The sequence below is a fragment of the Salmo salar genome, chromosome ssa20, assembly GCF_905237065.1.
Source record: "Salmo salar chromosome ssa20, Ssal_v3.1, whole genome shotgun sequence".
Classification (NCBI taxonomy): Eukaryota; Metazoa; Chordata; class Actinopteri; order Salmoniformes; family Salmonidae; genus Salmo; species Salmo salar.
The window spans coordinates 30944352-30962212 of record NC_059461.1 but is presented as its reverse complement, the minus strand read 5'-3'; the positions used below and the strand labels follow the sequence as shown (position 1 = coordinate 30962212).

The following is a 17861-nucleotide window of genomic DNA, read 5'->3' as shown; positions in this document are numbered from 1 at the left end:
TGAAGCATAATAGTGCATGATCATCTCTGTATTGTAATTAGTCAATGATCATTTCATTTGGATCCAAACTTAGTCAATGACCATTTCATTTGGATCCAAACTTAGTCAATGACCATTTCATTTGGATCCAAACTTAGTCAATGACCATTTCATTTGGATCCAAACTTAGTCAATGACCATTTTATTTGGATCCAAACTTAGTCAATGACCATTTCATTTGGATCCAAACTTAGTCAATGACCATTTCATTTGGATCCAAACTTAGTCAATGACCATTTCATTTGGATCCAAACTTAGTCAAATGACAATTTCACTTGGATCCAAACGGAGAGGAAAGCATGTGGCAGAGGAGCTAGATGTCAACTAATAGATTGTCCAACATTACTCTCTAGAGGTGTGTTATGGTACTGCTCTCTAGCGGTGTTTTATGGTACTGCTCTCTAGAGGTGTGTTATGGTACTGCTCTCTAGAGGTGTGTTATGGTACTGCTCCCTAGAGGTGTGTTATGGTACTGCTCTCTAGAGGTGTGTTATGGTACTGCTCTCTAGAGGTGTGTTATGGTACTGCTCTCTAGAGGTGTGTTATGGTACTGCTCTCTAGGGGTGTGTTATGGTACTGCTCTCTAGAGGTGTGTTATGGTACTGCTCTCTAGAGGTGTGTTATGGTACTGCTCCCTAGAGGTGTGTTATGGTACTGCTCTCTAGAGGTGTGTTATGGTACTGCTCCCTAGAGGTGTGTTATGGTACTGCTCTCTAGAGGTGTGTTATGGTACTGCTCTCTAGAGGTGTGTTATGGTACTGCTCTCTAGAGGTGTGTTATGGTACTGCTCTCTAGAGGTGTGTTATGGTACTGCTCTCTAGAGGTGTGTTATGGTACTGCTCCCTAGGGCTCTGTTATGGTACTGCTCCCTAGGGGTGTGTTATGGTAATGCTCCCTAGAGGTGTGTTATGGTACTGCTCTCTAGAGGTGTGTTATGGTACTGCTCTCTAGAGGTGTGTTATGGTACTGCTCTCTAGAGGTGTGTTATGGTACTGCTCTCTAGAGGTGTGTTATGGTACTGCTCTCTAGAGGTGTTTTATGGTACTGCTCTCTAGAGGTGTGTTATGGTACTGCTCTCTAGGGGTGTGTTATGGTACTGCTCTCTAGAGGTGTGTTATGGTAATGCTCCCTAGAGGTGTGTTATGGTAATGCTCCCTAGAGGTGTGTTATGGTACTGCTCTCTAGAGGTGTGTTATGGTACTGCTCTCTAGAGGTGTGTTATGGTAATGCTCCCTAGAGGTGTGTTATGGTACTGCTCTCTAGAGGTGTGTTATGGTACTGCTCCCTAGAGGTGTGTTATGGTACTGCTCCCTAGAGGTGTGTTATGGTACTGCTCTCTAGAGGTGTGTTATAGTACTGCTCCCTAGAGGTGTGTTATGGTACTGCTCTCTAGAGGTGTGTTATGGTACTGCTCCCTAGAGGTGTGTTATGGTACTGCTCTCTAGAGGTGTGTTATGGTACTGCTCTCTAGAGGTGTGTTATGGTACTGCTCTCTAGAGGTGTGTTATGGTACTGCTCCCTAGAGGTGTGTTATGGTACTGCTCCCTAGAGGTGTGCTATGGTACTGCTCTCTAGAGGTGTGTTATGGTACTGCTCTCTAGAGGTGTTTTATGGTACTGCTCTCTAGAGGTGTGTTATGGTACTGCTCTCTAGAGGTGTGTTATGGTACTGCTCCCTAGAGGTGTGTTATGGTACTGCTCCCTAGAGGTGTGTTATGGTACTGCTCCCTAGAGGTGTGTTATGGTACTGCTCTCTAGAGGTGTGTTATGGTACTGGTCTCTAGGGGTGTGTTATGGTACTGCTCCCTAGGGCTCTGTTATGGTACTGCTCCCTAGAGGTGTGTTATGGTACTGCTCTCTAGAGGTGTGTTATGGTACTGCTCTCTAGAGGTGTGTTATGGTACTGCTCTCTAGAGGTGTGTTATGGTACTGGTCTCTAGGGGTGTGTTATGGTACTGCTCCCTAGGGCTCTGTTATGGTACTGCTCCCTAGAGGTGTGTTATGGTACTGCTCCCTGTAGCTCACATCATTGGCTGGATTTGGGTTAGTTTGAATTGAACCCAAGATTTATGCGACTGTTTATTGTGTGTGGTGTGGACATTGGATAGCAGACACACACAATAGCAAAATTATATTTCACACACAGTTCACACATTTTAGTCCTACAGGAAACACACTGATAGTTTGAAACATATACATGTAGTTAGTCATGGAAGTTGTGGAAGTGACCAGGGCCGTGCACAGAGCTTTGGACAGAGATGAAAGGGAGTTAGTTAAAAGTTGCCTGTCTTTGCTAGAAGCACTACTGGGGTGGGCTATATCAGCTGATCATCGAGGTTGTAGGTTATGAATCAGCTAGTTAGCAAGGCTAATCTGTTAAAACAAGCTAACTAGTGTTTACCTGATTTGAATTTGTTCTGCTGCTGACAAACAGTCAAACTGCAGATGTCCTCTTCCCTGACTGTGAAACAACACATGCTAGCAACTCCAAAGTAACCGCCAGTAGGTAGCTTGTGCATGCAGGATGAGCGCAGCAGCATATGGGCACCGCTGCACTTGCGGGGGCAGATCGGGCGGAGGAGGGTCTTTTTTAAAGATTCATTACAACATTATGAGAAATGTTCTAGTTTGATGGGCAAGTTGTTACATCTAAAGTTACAATAGAGAAAGAGACTAAAAATAAAAAGTAATCCGTACAAAAGGGCACTTTTTTCATAGACGGGCAAAAGGACAGGTGCTCCAGCACGCCTAGGGTGCTATCTGTGCAGGTGCCTGGTCATGATGACTGACTGTCATACTAACATCGCTAGTATTCATCATCATATACTTTATATTTTTCCAACAGTCTATCTCTCTCCCTAACTCTACCTTCCTCTATCCCAACTCTCTCCTTCTGTGTGTGTGTGTGTGTGTGTGTGTGTGTGTGTGTGTGTGTGTGTGTGTGTGTGTGTACCTTCACAGTCGTTCATGTCGCCTCGTTACCCTGGTGGGCCCAGACCTCCTCTCAGAATACCCAATCAGGTAAGATCACTGATGCCCTCCTCAGGTTGCAATAGGAAATGTATTCTAATGTTCCATTGTACGTCTGTCTATAAGACTTCTTTATATCCTGACCTGTCCTTTTTATTTCACTTATATCTGCTTCTCTTTATACCTTACTTGACCACATTATGTTGTCTTGTCTTACAGTCAAAGAGGGTGTTTTTCTTTATACCTTACTTGACCACATTATCTTGTCTTTTCTTACCCTCTTTGACTGTGTTTTGGAATGATTGTGTGTATAGCTCCTCATATTTAGTATATGTTAGTGATGATGTGTGATATTCTGTGATGATCATGATGATGATGATAATTTTGGCACAGGCAATGGGGGTCCCTGGTAACCAGCCTATGCTACCCAGCGGAATGGACCCCACGAGACAACAAGGTGGGTCTCACACATACACACCACAGACTCTTACACACACACACACACACACACACAGGCTGAAGGCTGATGGCTCTCTATTCTTTCAGGGCATCCAAATATGGGGGGGCCCATGCAGCGAATGACTCCCCCCAGAGGGATGGTCTCTCTTGGGCCACAGGTATGTGATTGAATGAAATCTCCAGGTACAGTATGCATAACTTTAAACTCCTTCTGTCACATTTGAGTTTGTTTGTAGGTGGGTGAATATATTTGTATATATGTGTTTATATACAGTATGTACATGTGTGGTAGTATACTATGATATACCACCTGTGGAAACCTGTTTGATGTATGTGTACATTACATTACGGTAATTTGACATTTGGCCTTGGGATTCTCTCTTCCAGAACTACGGTGGAGGGATGAGACCACCTCTCAATGCACTGGTTGGCCCTGGGATGCCTGGCATGAACATGTGAGCACTCTGTCATCAACACACACACGCATGCACCAGACCTGGGTTCAAATACAGTACAAACATACAATACATACACACACTTCAAACATAAACACACACGTGCACGCACGCACGTGCAGACACACACACACACACACATAGCAGTGGCATACCGCAGTTTTGCAAGTATTATAGCTAATCTCATGCTATTCAACACCTTCTTCCATGAGGCTGAGAGAAAATGTTCCTGCAATACTACACATACAGTGCCTTTGGAAAGTGTTCATACCCCTTGACTTATTCCACATTTTGTTGTTACAGCCCGAATTCAAAATATATCTCAACCCATCTATACACAATACCCCATAATGACAAAGTGAAAACATGTTTTTAGAAATGTTTGCAAATGTATTGAAAATGAAATACAGAAATATCTAATTTACCTAAGTATTTACACCCCTGAGTCAATTCATGTTAGAATCACCTTTGGCAGCGATTACAGCTGTGAGTCTTTCTGGGTAAGTCTCTAAGAGCTTTGCACACCTGGATTGTACAATATTTTAAAATTATTATTTTAAAATTCTTCAAGCTCTGTCAAGTTGGTTGTTGATCATTGCTACACAGCCATTTTCAAGTCTTGCCTTAGCTATTCAAGCAGATTTAAGTTGAAACTGTAACTAGGCCACTCATGAACATTCAATGTCATTTTGGTAAGCAACTCATGTATACATTGAGAGTACAAAACATTAAGAACACCTTTCTACTATTGAGTCCATGTTGAGCCCATGATCACTCCAATGCTTCCCACAGTTGAGTCAAGTTGACTGAATGTCCTTTGGGTGGTGGACCATTATTGATACACAGGAAACTGTTGAGCGTGAAAAACCCAGCAGTGTTACAGTTCTTGACACAAATCGGTGCGCCTGGCACTTTTTACCATACCCCATTCAGAGGTGTTGGGTTAAATGCGGAAGACACATTTCAGTTGAATGCATTCAGTTGTACAATTGACTACGTATCCCCCTTTCCCTTTCCTTTCCATTCAAAGGCACTTCAATATTTTGTCTTGCCCATTTACCCTCTGAATGGCACGCATACACAATCCATGTCTCAATTGCCTCAACGCTTAAAAATCCTTCTTTAACCTGTTTCTTCATCTACACTGATTAAAGTGGATTTAACAAGTGACATCGATAAGGGATCATAGCTTTCATCTGGATTCACCTGGTCAGTCTATGTCATGGAAAGAGTTCTTAATGTTTTGTACACTCACTTTATTTGGCCTTGTGTTTTAGGTTATTGTCCTGCTGAAAGGTTAATTTGCCTCCTAGTGTCTGTTAGAAAGCAGACTGAACCAGGTTTTCATTTAGGATTTTTCCTGTACTTAGCTCTATTTAATTTATTTTTATCCTGAAAAGCTCCCTAGTCGATGACGAGCATACCCATAACATGATGCATCCACCACCATGTTTGAAAATATGAAATGGTACTCAGTGATGTGTTGGATTTGCCCCAAACATAAGGCTTTGTATTCAGGACATAAAGCTAATTTCTTCTGCAATTTTCTGGCGAGTTTTACTTTAGTGCGTTATTGCAAACAGGATGCATGTTTTGGAATATTTGTATTCTGTACAGGCTTCCTTCTTTTCACTCTGTCATTTAGGTTAGTATTGTGGAGTAACTATAATGTTGTTGATTCACCCTCAGTTTTCTCCGATCACGGCCATTAAACACTTTACCTGTTTTAAAGTCACCAATTTCGTCATGGTGAAATCCCTGAGCAGTTTCCTTCCTCTCCGGCAACTGAGTTAGGAAAGACGACTGTATTTTTGTAGTGACTGGGTGTATTGATACACCATCCAAAGTGTAATTATTAACTTCACCATGCTCAAGGGGATATTCAATGTCTGCTGCTTTTTTTTTTACACATCTACCAATAGGTGCCCTTCTTTGCGAGGCATTGGAAAACCTCCCTGGTCTTTGTGGTTGAATCTGTGTTTGAAATTCACTGCTTGAGTGAGGAACCTTACAGATAATTGTATGTGCGGGGTACAGATTTGAGGTAGTCATTAAAACAATTGTCAAACACTATTATTTCACACAGAGTGGGTCCATGCAACTTATTATGTGACTTGTTAAGCACGTTTACTCCTGAACTTATTTAGACTTACCATAACAAAGGTGTTGACTACTTACTGGCTCAAGACATTTCAGCTTTTCATTTTTCAAAAAACATAATTCCACTTTGACATTATGGGGTATTGTGTGTAGGCCAGTGATGCAAAATCTCAATTTAAGATATTTTAAATTCAGGCAGTAACTCAACAAAATGTGGAAAAAGTCGAAGTGTGGGAATACTTTCTGAAGGCACTATATTGCCATGGGGAGGAGGGAGAAATATGCAGTTTTATAGCTGATATCCTGCTATTCTACACATTTTGCCATGAGGATGAGAGAAAATGTGGCAGTTTAACAGCTATTTTCTTGTCATTCTAAACATTTTTGCCATGGCTTATGACGTGTTCAAAAACGAAAGTATTTGTGTGTGTGGGTGTGTATTCTAGGGGCCCTGGTGCGGGTAGACCTTGGCCAAATCCTCCAAACGCCAACTCGGTGAGTACAGAAAAACACTATAACACAACCACCAAGACAGATACTTAAATAAACCACAATTACAATAAATGGTCATACATTTATCGCAGAGAGGGTTTAAATAAAGATACATTTTCTTCTCTCTCTCCCTCCAACCTCCTCTCTGTCTATAGATCCCATACTCCTCTGCGTCTCCAGGGAGTTATGTGGTATGTGACTAGAAGTTGGTTGTGTGTATTTGCCTGTTAGTTACAGGGCAGTATAGGGAGTATTGTGTTTATAGCTATTAAGAGCATTGAATTGTTGGTGTGTTGTAGCTTTGATGTATCAGAGGCATTCTTCTCCCCATTATCAACTCTCATTTTAGGGTCCGCCAGGAGGAGGAGGGCCACCTGGTACTCCAATAATGCCCAGCCCAGCAGGTAGTGTGTGTGGGTGTGGGTGTTTGAGTCTTGTGAGTTGCTGACCGGGAGGACAGTGTAAGGGGAACGAAATTGATGTCCTGTTGATATCTACGATTTAGACAGAACTAAGTCATATTTACTAACCTAAGGCATCATTGGATCTTCTTGTAATTGAATCTTTGCCATGCGTAGGCTTATGGTACCTGACGTCCCTAGGCCTAGACCTGAGTGGGGCACAGTGGATGTGTGTGTGGGGTTACAAGGACAGGGATACATTCACAATGTTACAAACGGACTTAAGCCATTTGGTCTGAAACTATTTAGCTATTTATATCTGGCCTAAGGTGTGGTGTCCCGGTCCCGTGTGGCTCAGTTGGTAGAGCATGGTGTTTGCAACGCCAGGGTTGTGGGTTCGATTCCCACGGGGGACCAGTATGGAATAAAAAAAAAAAAATGAAATGTATGCATTCACTACTGTAAGTCGCTCTGGATAAGAGCGTCTGCTAAATGACTAAAATGTAAAAAAAAAAATGGTGTAATGCTTTACCCGAAGTCAGTTGCCAATTTGGCCAGTAGTATGTTTAAGTTTCTACATTTGAGTCATTTAGCAGATGCTCTTATCCAGAGCTACTTAAAGTTAGTGCATTAATCTTAAGGTGGGACAACCACATATCACAGTCATAGTAAGTACATTTTTCCTCAATAAAGTAGCTTTTCTAGTGATTACTTATCCTGAAGTTGACTAATGTGTGTTTGTGTAGTAAACTGTATGTATTGGTTCTTATGTTTTTTGAGCGGTTATTATTGCACCAATGGGTCTGTTTCCCATTGTTTCCTGTCAGACTCAACTAACTCTGGTGACAACATGTACACCCTGATCAACACAGTCCCTCCTGGTGGAAACAGACCAAATGTAAGACAACTCATTCATTATTATCTGTGTGTGTGTGTGGCATGCATGCATGTTTCTGTGTGTGTATTGAACTGTGTATAACTGTGTGCTTATGTTTGTTCCTCAGTTCCCAATGGGTCCAGGTGCAGACGGTCCAATGGGAGGGATGGCAGGAATGGAGCCACATCACATGAACGGGTCGCTAGGTAACACTTACAAACATACACACGCACGTACGCTTTGAGCTTGTTCTTAACTCACTGCACTAGTCTTGTGAAGAGCAAATGTATGTTTCCTGGACTGTATAGTAGTAATGTCCTTCAAAAAAATGTCACCTTCTCTCTATCAAACACCCAGGGTCTGGAGACATGGACAGCCTCCCCAAGGTAAGAGAAGACTCCAACCCAACCCAAACCATCAGTCACCAGCGTCGCTCATATCTGTTAATCAATTCTCAGACAGAATTAAGTGTTTCACAACACGTTGTAGTGATTAGCCTGTATTTGTATGTGGTTGAAATATTGGTACTACCGTTAATGGTTCATCTGCTCTGTATAGTATAGTATGGTATGTATAGATATTTGATAGATGATATTTCTGTGTTTTATGGTTGGTCCTGATTAGAACTCACCTGGTAACCTGAGTCTGAGTAACCAGCCGGGGACCCCCAGAGAGGATGGAGAGATGGGTGGCAACTTCCTCAACCCCTTTCAGAACGAGAGCGTGAGTTCATACCCACAACCTCACTGACACATGTTATTGGTAGAATATCTGTACGTAGAAGACTGTTTTGTACAGTATAACTGACTGATTAACTGTGAGGTTATTCAAAGTGCCATAGACACATTAAATTAGGACTATTCGTACATTTTCTAGCAGTAGGCCTAAAGATTCAAATCTTTTACCAACTTTCACTAAAGCCTACTGTTAGGTTCTAAATAACAGGGTAAAAACTGACGGACAACAATAAAAGCTCCAACCAAGTTTATTCACCCAAAGGGTCGGACAGCTGAACGGACAAAGACATGTTTCCACTAGCACAAGTATATAGACCCCAATTTGGGTGATCAAATTTATTTATAAAGCCCTTCTTACATCAGCTGATATCTCAAAGTGCTGTACAGAAACCCAGCCTAAAACCCCAAACGGCAAGCAATGCAGGTGTAGAAGCACGGTGGCTAGGAAAAACTCCCTAAGAAGTATCCTCCTTCCCTCTAAACATGACATCTTTATTGCTAGGCAGAACTTTAGTGATATCTGTTCTTCCTCACTTCATCTCTTCACTCCTCCTCATAGGATCCCCGATGTCTAACAATAACATTCTGACAGAATGTAAACGTTCTACATTCCTCTCTCTCCCTCAGTGACATGAATAAGGATATTTCATATTTTCAGTCAGAACCCATCACTACTAATGATATATTGTTAGTGTATAGTGTTGATAATAGATAATAATAACAGCCTAAACACTGAAATTCTCCAATACATACCAACCACCTCAGGTATGTGTAGGGGCATTTCAGTGTGTGTGTGCTCTATTTGTTCTCACTGGTGGCGGGCACCAATATCAATCATTCGGTATGATATCGTTATCCTTTGATATCGATATGAGCAAGGCATCTTGTGATATCGGTTTATCCTTGCTGTTAACCTACACTAATATGTAAAAGATCATACACACTACTCATGCAGGCACAACCCTCTCACTGACTCTCAGCTGAGCATATTTAACTACCTGCATATGGGCGATCAACAGGATCTCCCATTTTATTTAAAATGGTTGGGTAGGTTAGGCCCCGAGAGCATTCACACCTGGTCCAATGGGCAATCATCAAGCAGTTGTCTGAACTTTACAAACCGTGGAAGTGAAGTCGATACATTATGTGCATTTGGCTTCATAGGGGTATTGATGTGCGTTTGGCGGCGGTTAGACCATTAACCGAAAGGTTGTTTGTTCAAATCCCAGCGCCAATAAAGTGAGAAATGTGCCCTTGAGCAAGACACTTAACCCTACATTTTTTAAAATGTTTTTTATTTCACCTTTATTTAACTAGGCAAGTCAGTTTAAGAACAAATTCTCATTTACAATGACAGCCTAGGAACAGTGGGTTAACTGCCTTGTTCAGGGGCACTCAGGGAGAGTTGGGATATGCAAAAAAAAACATTTCCAATTCAAAAATGCATATTACATTTCACATGTGTGAAATATGACAAACATAAGAACCCACAAAACTATTATGTATTGATAATATTTCCATAAACCCCTCTGTGTCTCTCTCTCTGTTTCTCTCTGCAGTATTCTCCAAACATGACTATGAGTGTGTGAAGGCTCCGCCAGCTGGTCAGTTAGTGGTGTGGATTGGTGGAACACACAGAGACAGGATGTGATGTCATCTAAGCTCAGTGGCTCTTCCTCTCTGTGATATCTCTACCAGGACAGTGGACCCAGGCCTCGTTCTCCCCTTGGCCTCTCTCTATCTGTGTTTGGCCTCTTCTTCTTTTCTGTTTCCTCCCCATTTTACATTTGTGACCTGCTTTGTTCATCAACACCTACCATCAGAGACTGTATAAAGGAACTGAAATAAAACATCTCTGAATATTTATAAATGTATGTCACTGCACACTCTCAGTTGTGCTAAGTCTGTTAACACAGAAATATGTACCATGCTCCACCATCTTGTGGAAAAGAAACTGAAAACCCTCAAGTGTAAAGAAATTCAAGAGGATAGCTTTCTGGCCTGTCTCCCCACCTGCAGTTGTTATGTCTTGAGATTTGATGGACATGATGGAAACCACAGTCTATGATTTGGATTAATTATATTGAGATGTCAGCTTCATTCTCATTGGATACACAACAACCTGGGATAAAGCCTGTGGGACTGGAACTGGGCGACAGCTTCAGTGATTTGAGATCTTGGTCCCACAGTGAACATTCACCAAGAGCTCTTATTGTTATTTTCAGCTCCATACACTTGGATTTGATGTGCTATGTTGACTGCACAGAGAGAGAGACAATTGTGAATTAGATATGAGACATAAATGCAGATATCATTCTTGTATGTCTTGACCAGGAACATCAACACCTACAAAACAGAGACTCACCAATCTAACGATTACACATCTGACATGGAGAGAACAGGGAGAATTCAAGTGGTTGGTTTTCTGCCTTTTCAAAATGATGCAGTCTGTTATGATTATTCAATTAATGCAAAACTGTAGATTTTGTTTTTAAACACCTGCCTTGAGGAGATAAGGACATGGATAAAGCAAAACTTCCTTCAAGTGAACAGCAGCAAAACCGAGGCTGTACTTGTTGGCACCCCCCACCAGGTCCAGCACTCACCACAAACACACCTGACCTTGCAGGACAGAACATCCCTCTCTTCCCCCTTAATTTCTAATCTGGGTGTAAGGCTTGATTCCTCCCAGACCTTTGACAGCCAGATCAAACAACTTTGTAAAGCCAAGCGTCATTCTATCACCTTAAGAACATTGCCAAACTCCGTCCCACCCTCACTCAGACTAACGCAGAGAAGGTAATCCATGCCTTTATCTCCTCAAGGCTTGACTACTGCAACACACTTCGTAGGGATCCCTGGCAGGAGTCTCCCGAAGCTCCAATATACCCAGAACAACGCTGCCATGATCCTGATGAGTGCGGAAACACCATCCCATCATCCCCATCCTGGCATCTCTGCACTGGCTCCCCATCTCATTCCGGTTTGAATTCAAAACCCTCCTGCTTATCTCAAATAACTGCTCTCCCTCCATAACCCCACCCGCAGGTCAAGCGATAGCCTGCTCCTCCACGCCCCCAGGACCAAGCTCCGCTCCATGGGGATCAGGCTTTCAGCTCGACCGCCCCGAGCCTCTGGAATGCTCTCCATGACCACCTGAAGGCACCACAGACTCTGGGCTCCTTTAAAACGGGCCTAAAGACCTTTCTCTGTAGGAAGGCTTTCTGTTGATAGCTGTGTTCCTTGGTGTCCTTGTCCCTTGTAGCGTTATCTGGGTTAATTATGTCAGTTGCCCTGTCTAGTTGTCAATTTTTTAATTTTTAATTTTGTGCACTTTGAGATTATTCTGTATAATGAAAAGCGCTTTACAAATATCAACAAATATTTTGATTGAATGAAAAAAGGAAGACAAAAACTGCAGCAATGGTTGACAATGGTTGTAGAGGGTTTGTGTGAAGGTATTCTTAAAGGTCCAATGCAGTCGTTTTTATCTCAATATCAAATCATTTCTGGGAAACAATTAAGTATCTTACTTCAATATTTAACAATTTAAATGGTCAAAAATAAAAATCTAGTTTCACTGCACTGGGCCTTTAAAAAACACGGAGTTAAATCATTCTCCTAATTTATTATTGTCATCCGGACAAACTGTGATCTTAATGTATTTTGGAGAGTTTGTGTGGAGGTGAAATACAGTAGGTGTATTTCGTATTGTTTTAAACCTAATCCTTAGTCCATGTTAGATTATTATTTAGAGGTGGATTTTACTACTCCCTCCCATATGTATACCTGTAAAGCTCACAAATCTATCTCCTCTGTTTTATGTATATTATCTTACAAATGGACAGAAAGAGAGAAAGAGAGAGGGTGATGATGAACTAGAGGACACCAGTACAGAGCCTTTTGTTTTCATGTCAGTTCAAAGTCACAAATGTAAATACTGAAAGATGCATTTGTAAATTTGAACGTTACACATTTTTTATTCCAGATTTTGGTTGTTTGTTTCCATTTGTGATGTGTTCATTTTCTTTCTTCTTTTTTAAAATCTTATGTTTTGTAAATACATAGAAATAGAAGTACTACATGGGTTTTGAATATGCTGGTATAAAGCTGATCTTCTCTCATTCAAAATGTTGATTCCTTGTCTGTATGTGTACTGTATGTGTTTGTGTAGGCTATGCCCACTGGGCACACCACATAATTTCAATGTGGAAATTTGGGTAATATTTGGTTGACATTGATCAATGAGATTAACCTTTAATCACCCACTCAAAAAGACAGTTTTTTGAATTCCCAATGTGCTATCACTATGATCTTAATCCTCTAAAACACAACCAAATTTCAATGGAAAAACAATGTCAGATTTGTGGTTTAGTTGTCATCTAAATGTGTTATTACTGCGCTTTCAAGCATTTAAAAGCACAACAAAGTTGAAATGGGAATACTACACTGAACAAAAATATAAATGCAACATGTAAAGTTTTGGTCCCATTTTTCATGAGCTGAAATAAAAGATCAAAATGATTATTTCTTTCAAATTTTGTGCACAAATTTATTTACATTGCTGTTAACATTTCTCCTTTGCCAAGATAATCCGTCCACCTGACGGGTGTGGCATATCAAGAAGCTGATTAAACAGCATGATCATTACACAGGTGCACCTTGTCCTGGGGACAATAATAGGCCACTAAAATGTGCAGTTTTGTCACACAACAATGCCACAGATGTTTCAAGTGCTGACTGCAGGAGTGTCCACCAGAGCTGTTGCCAGAGAATTGAATGTTAATATCTCTACCACAAGCCTCCTCCAACGTTGTTTTAGAGAATTTAGCAGTATGTCCAACGAGCCTCACAACCGCAGACCACGTGTATGGCTTTGTGTGGGTGAGCGATTTGAGTTGTGAACAGAGTGCCCCATGGTGGCGGGGTTATGGTATGGGCAGGCATAAGCTACGGACAACAAACACAATTGCATTTTATCGATGGCAATTTGAATGCACAGAGATACCGTGACAAGATCCTGAGGCCCATTGTCATGCCATTCATCCGCCGCCATCACCTCATGTTTCTGCATGATAATGCACGGCCGCAAGGATCTGTACACAATTCCTGGAAGCTGAAAATGTCCCAGTTTTTCCATGACTTGCATGCTCACCAAACGTCACAGATTGAGCATGTTTGGGATGCTCTGGATCGACGTGTACGACAGCGTGTTCCAGTTCCCGCCAATATCCAACTTTGCATAGCCATTGAAGAGGAGTGGAACAACATTCCACAGGCCACAATCAACAGCCTGATCAACTCTATGCGATGGAGATGTCGTTCTGCAAATGGTGGTCACACGAGATACTGACTGGTTTTCTGATCCACGCCCTTAACTTTTTTTTAAGGTACAGTTTCTGTGACCAACAGATTCATATCTTTCACGCCTTCTCCCGCTCCCCCTCTCGGGCGCCAGGCGGCCCATCATTATGCACACCTGTCACTATCATTACGCACATCAGCGCTTCATTGGACTCACCTGGACTCCTTCACTTTGTTGATTGCCCCCTCTATATCTGTCTGTTCCTCAGTTTGATCCCAATGTCAGCATTGTCGTTTTGTTTCCACTGTCCAGACGCTGTCCATGTTCTGTTTCATGTCCGTTGTTTATTAAATGTTCACACCCTGTACTTGCATCTCATCTCCCAGCGTTTGTCCTTACACATATCTGTATTACCAGTCATGTGAAATCCATAGATTAGGGCCTAATGAATGTATTTCGATTTCCTTATATGAACTGTAACTCAGTAAAATCTTTGAAATTGTTGCATGTTGCGTTTATATTTTTGTACAGTAAATGTCAGATATTTTGTATTTATACAACAACTTAATGTGTTTCCCTATGCTTCATCTAATCAAACAACCAAACGACATGGATTGCAGTTGAGATTACATTAAAAGTACATAGTGCAAGTGATCAATGCTGTTCAAGATTCTGTGCAGATTATTATAGCAATTGTGAAGACCTGCACAGACCGGTAAAATGTGGCCATGGATGTATTACTCATTTTAAGATTGAATAAATACTGTTACATTAGTTTGTAAAATAGCCTTAACTTTAGGCTATTAACTATATTACAAAGGTATTATTGAATTGTGTTTGGTTGACAATGCAGACAAATATTACAATTTAAAGGATATCTAATGCTTGGATAGTTTCATCTGAGCCACTGGCTTAATCATATTCTTTAACTTTTATTTTTGGTTTAGTTGGAGACGTGAATCCAACATGTACAGTGCCTTTAGAAAATATTCATAGCCCTTGACTTATTCCACATTTTGCGTTACAGCCTGTATTAAATATCTACACACAATACCGCATAATAACAAAGTGAAAACATGTTTTAGAAATGTTTGCAAATCTATTTTAAATGAAATGACAGGTATTCACACCCCTGAGTCAATACATGTTAGAATCACCTTTGGTAAGTCTCTAAGAGCTATGCACATCTAGATTGTACCATACTTGCACATTATTATTTTAAAAATTCTTCAAGCTTTGTCGTTGAAGATTGCTAGACAAACATTTTCAAGTCTTGCCATAGATTTTCAAGACAATTTAAGTCAAAACTGTAACTAGGCCACTCAGGAACATTCAATGTCGTCTTGGAAAACAACTCCATTGTATATTTGGCCTTGTGTTTCAGGTTATTGTCTTGCTGAAAGGTGAATTTGTCTCCCAGTGTTTTCAGCTGTGCTAACATAATTTCAAAAGGGTTTTCTAATGATCAATAAGCCTTTGAAAATGATAAACTTGGATTAGCTAACACAACGTGCCATCGGAACACAGAAGTGATGGTTGCTGATAATGGGCCTCTGTACGCCTATGTACAGTTGAAGACAGAAGTTTACATACACTTAGGTTGGAGTCATTAAAACTTGTTTATCAACCACTCCACAAATTTCTTGTTAACAAACTTTAGTTTTGGCAAGTCGGTTAGGACATTACTTTGTGCATGACACAAGTAATTTTTCCAACAATTGTTTACAGACAGATTATTTGACTGTATCACAATTCCAGTGGGCCAGAAGTTTACATACACTAAGTTGACTGTGCCTTTAAACAGCTTGGAAAATTCCAGAAAATGATGTCATGGCATTAGAAGCTTCTGATAGGCTAATTGACATCATTTGAGTCAATTGGAGGTGTACCTGTGGATGTATTTCAAGGCCTACCTTCAAACTCAGTGCCTCTTTGCTTGACATCATGGGAAAATCAAAAGAAATCAGCCAAGACCTCAGAAAAATAATTGTAGATCTCCACAAGTCTGGTTTGTCCTTGGGAGCAATTTCCAAACGCCTGAAGGTACCACGTTCATCTGTACAAACAATAGTACGCAAGTATAAACACCATGGGACCATGCAGCCGCCATACCGCTCAGGAAGGAGATGCGTTCTGTCTCCTAGAAATGAACCTACTTTGGTGCGAAAAGTGCAAATCAATCCCAGAACAACAGCAAAGGACCTTGTGAAGATGCTGGAGGAAACAGCTACAAAAGTATCTATATCCTCATTAAAACGAGTCCTATATCGACATAACCTGAAAGGCTGCTCAGCAAGGAAGACGCCACTGCTCCAAAACTGCCATAAGAAGGCCAGACTATGGTTTGCAGCGCACGTGGGGACAAAGATCGTACTTTTTGGAGAAAAGTCCTCTGGTCTGATGAAACAAAAATAGAACTGTTTAGCCATAATGACCATTGTTATGTTTGGAGGAAAAAGGGGAATGCTTGCAAGCAGAAGAACACCATCCCAACCGTGAAGCACGGGGGTGGCAGCATCATGTTGTGGAGGTCCTTTGCTGCAGGAGGGACTGGTGCACTTCACAAAATAGATGGCATCATGAGGCAAGAAAATTATGTGGATATATTGAAGCAACATCTGAAAGGATTAGTCAGGAAGTTAAAGCTTGGTCGCAAATGGGTCTTCCAAATGGACAATGACCGCAAGCATACTTCCAAAGTTGTGGCAAAATGGCTTAAGGACAACAAAGTCAAAGTATTGGAGTGGCCATCACAAAGCCCTGACCTCAATCCTATAGAAAATTTGTGGGCAGAACTTAAAAAGCGTGTGCGAGCAAGGAGGCCTACAAACCTGACACAGTTACACCAGCTCTGTCAGGAGAAATGGGCCAAAATTCACCCAACTTATTGTGGGAAGCTTGTGGAAGGCTATCCTAAACGTTTGACCCAAGTTAAACAATTTAAAGGCAATGATACCAAATACTAATTGAGTGTATGTAAACTTCTGACCCACTGGGAATGTGATGAAAGAAATAAAAGCTGAAATAAATAATTCTCTCTACTATTATGCTGACATTTCACATTCTTAAATAAAGGGGTGATCCTAACCGACCTAAGACAGGGAATTTTTACTAGGATTAAATGTCAGGAATTGTGAAAAACTGAGTTTAAATGTAGTTGGCTAAGGTGTATGTAAACTTCCGACTTCAACTGTAGATATTCCATAAAAAAAAATAAGCCGTTTCCAGCTAAATAGTCATTTACAACATTAACAATGTCTTCACTGTATTTCTGATCAATTTGATGTTATTTTAATGGACCAAAAAAATGTGTTTTTCTTTGTAAAACAAGGACATTTCTAAGTGACCCCCAAACTTTTGAATGGTAGTGTATTTAGCAGATGTTATTGCGGATGTAGCAAAGTGCTTGTGTTCCTAGCTCCAACAGTGCAGTAATATCTAACAATACACAACACACACACAATACACCATCGCCCTCCATTTGTCAAATCTGACCATAATTCTACCCTCCTGATTCATGCTTACAAGCAAACATTTAAGCAGGATGCACCAGTGACTCGGTCAATAAAAAAAGTGGTCAGATGAAGCAGATGCTAAGCTACAGGACTGCTTTGCTAGCACAGACTGGAATATGTTCCGGGATTCTTCCTATGGCATTGAGGAGTACACCACATCAGTCATTGGCTTCCTCAATTTACATTTACGTCATTAAGCATACGCTCTTATCCAGAGCGACTTACAAATTGGTGCATTCACCTTATGATATCCATAAGGTCATCCCCACAGTGACCGTACGTACATACCCCAACCAGAAGCTATGGATTACAGGCAACATCTGTACTGAGCTAAAGGCTAGAGCTGCCGCTTTCAAGGAGCAGGACTCTAACCTGGAAGCTTATAAGAAATCCTGCTATGCCCTCTGACGAAACATCAAACAGGCACTGTCAATACCGGACTAAGATTGAATCGTACTACACCGGCTCCGATGTTCGTCGGATGTGGCAGGGCTTGCAAACCATTACAGACT

At 41.2% G+C, this 17861-nt stretch overlaps 1 protein-coding gene across 1 annotated transcript in view; it reads left to right on the top strand.

Moving 5' to 3' along the window:
* The window catches only part of LOC106580420 (single-stranded DNA-binding protein 2), a 104880-nt gene extending 91827 nt beyond the window's left edge, over positions 1-13053 (top strand). The window contains exons 6-17 of the mRNA XM_014161461.2: positions 3000-3059; positions 3402-3465; positions 3555-3625; positions 3855-3922; positions 6469-6517; positions 6670-6705; positions 6864-6918; positions 7743-7813; positions 7920-7998; positions 8150-8178; positions 8417-8515; positions 10089-13053. Of these exons, the coding sequence (XP_014016936.1) occupies positions 3000-3059; positions 3402-3465; positions 3555-3625; positions 3855-3922; positions 6469-6517; positions 6670-6705; positions 6864-6918; positions 7743-7813; positions 7920-7998; positions 8150-8178; positions 8417-8515; positions 10089-10118 (711 nt within the window). The 3' untranslated portion in view covers positions 10119-13053. The remainder of the gene's footprint in view (positions 1-2999; positions 3060-3401; positions 3466-3554; positions 3626-3854; positions 3923-6468; positions 6518-6669; positions 6706-6863; positions 6919-7742; positions 7814-7919; positions 7999-8149; positions 8179-8416; positions 8516-10088) is intronic.
* The last annotated feature ends 4808 nt before the right edge of the window (positions 13054-17861 follow it).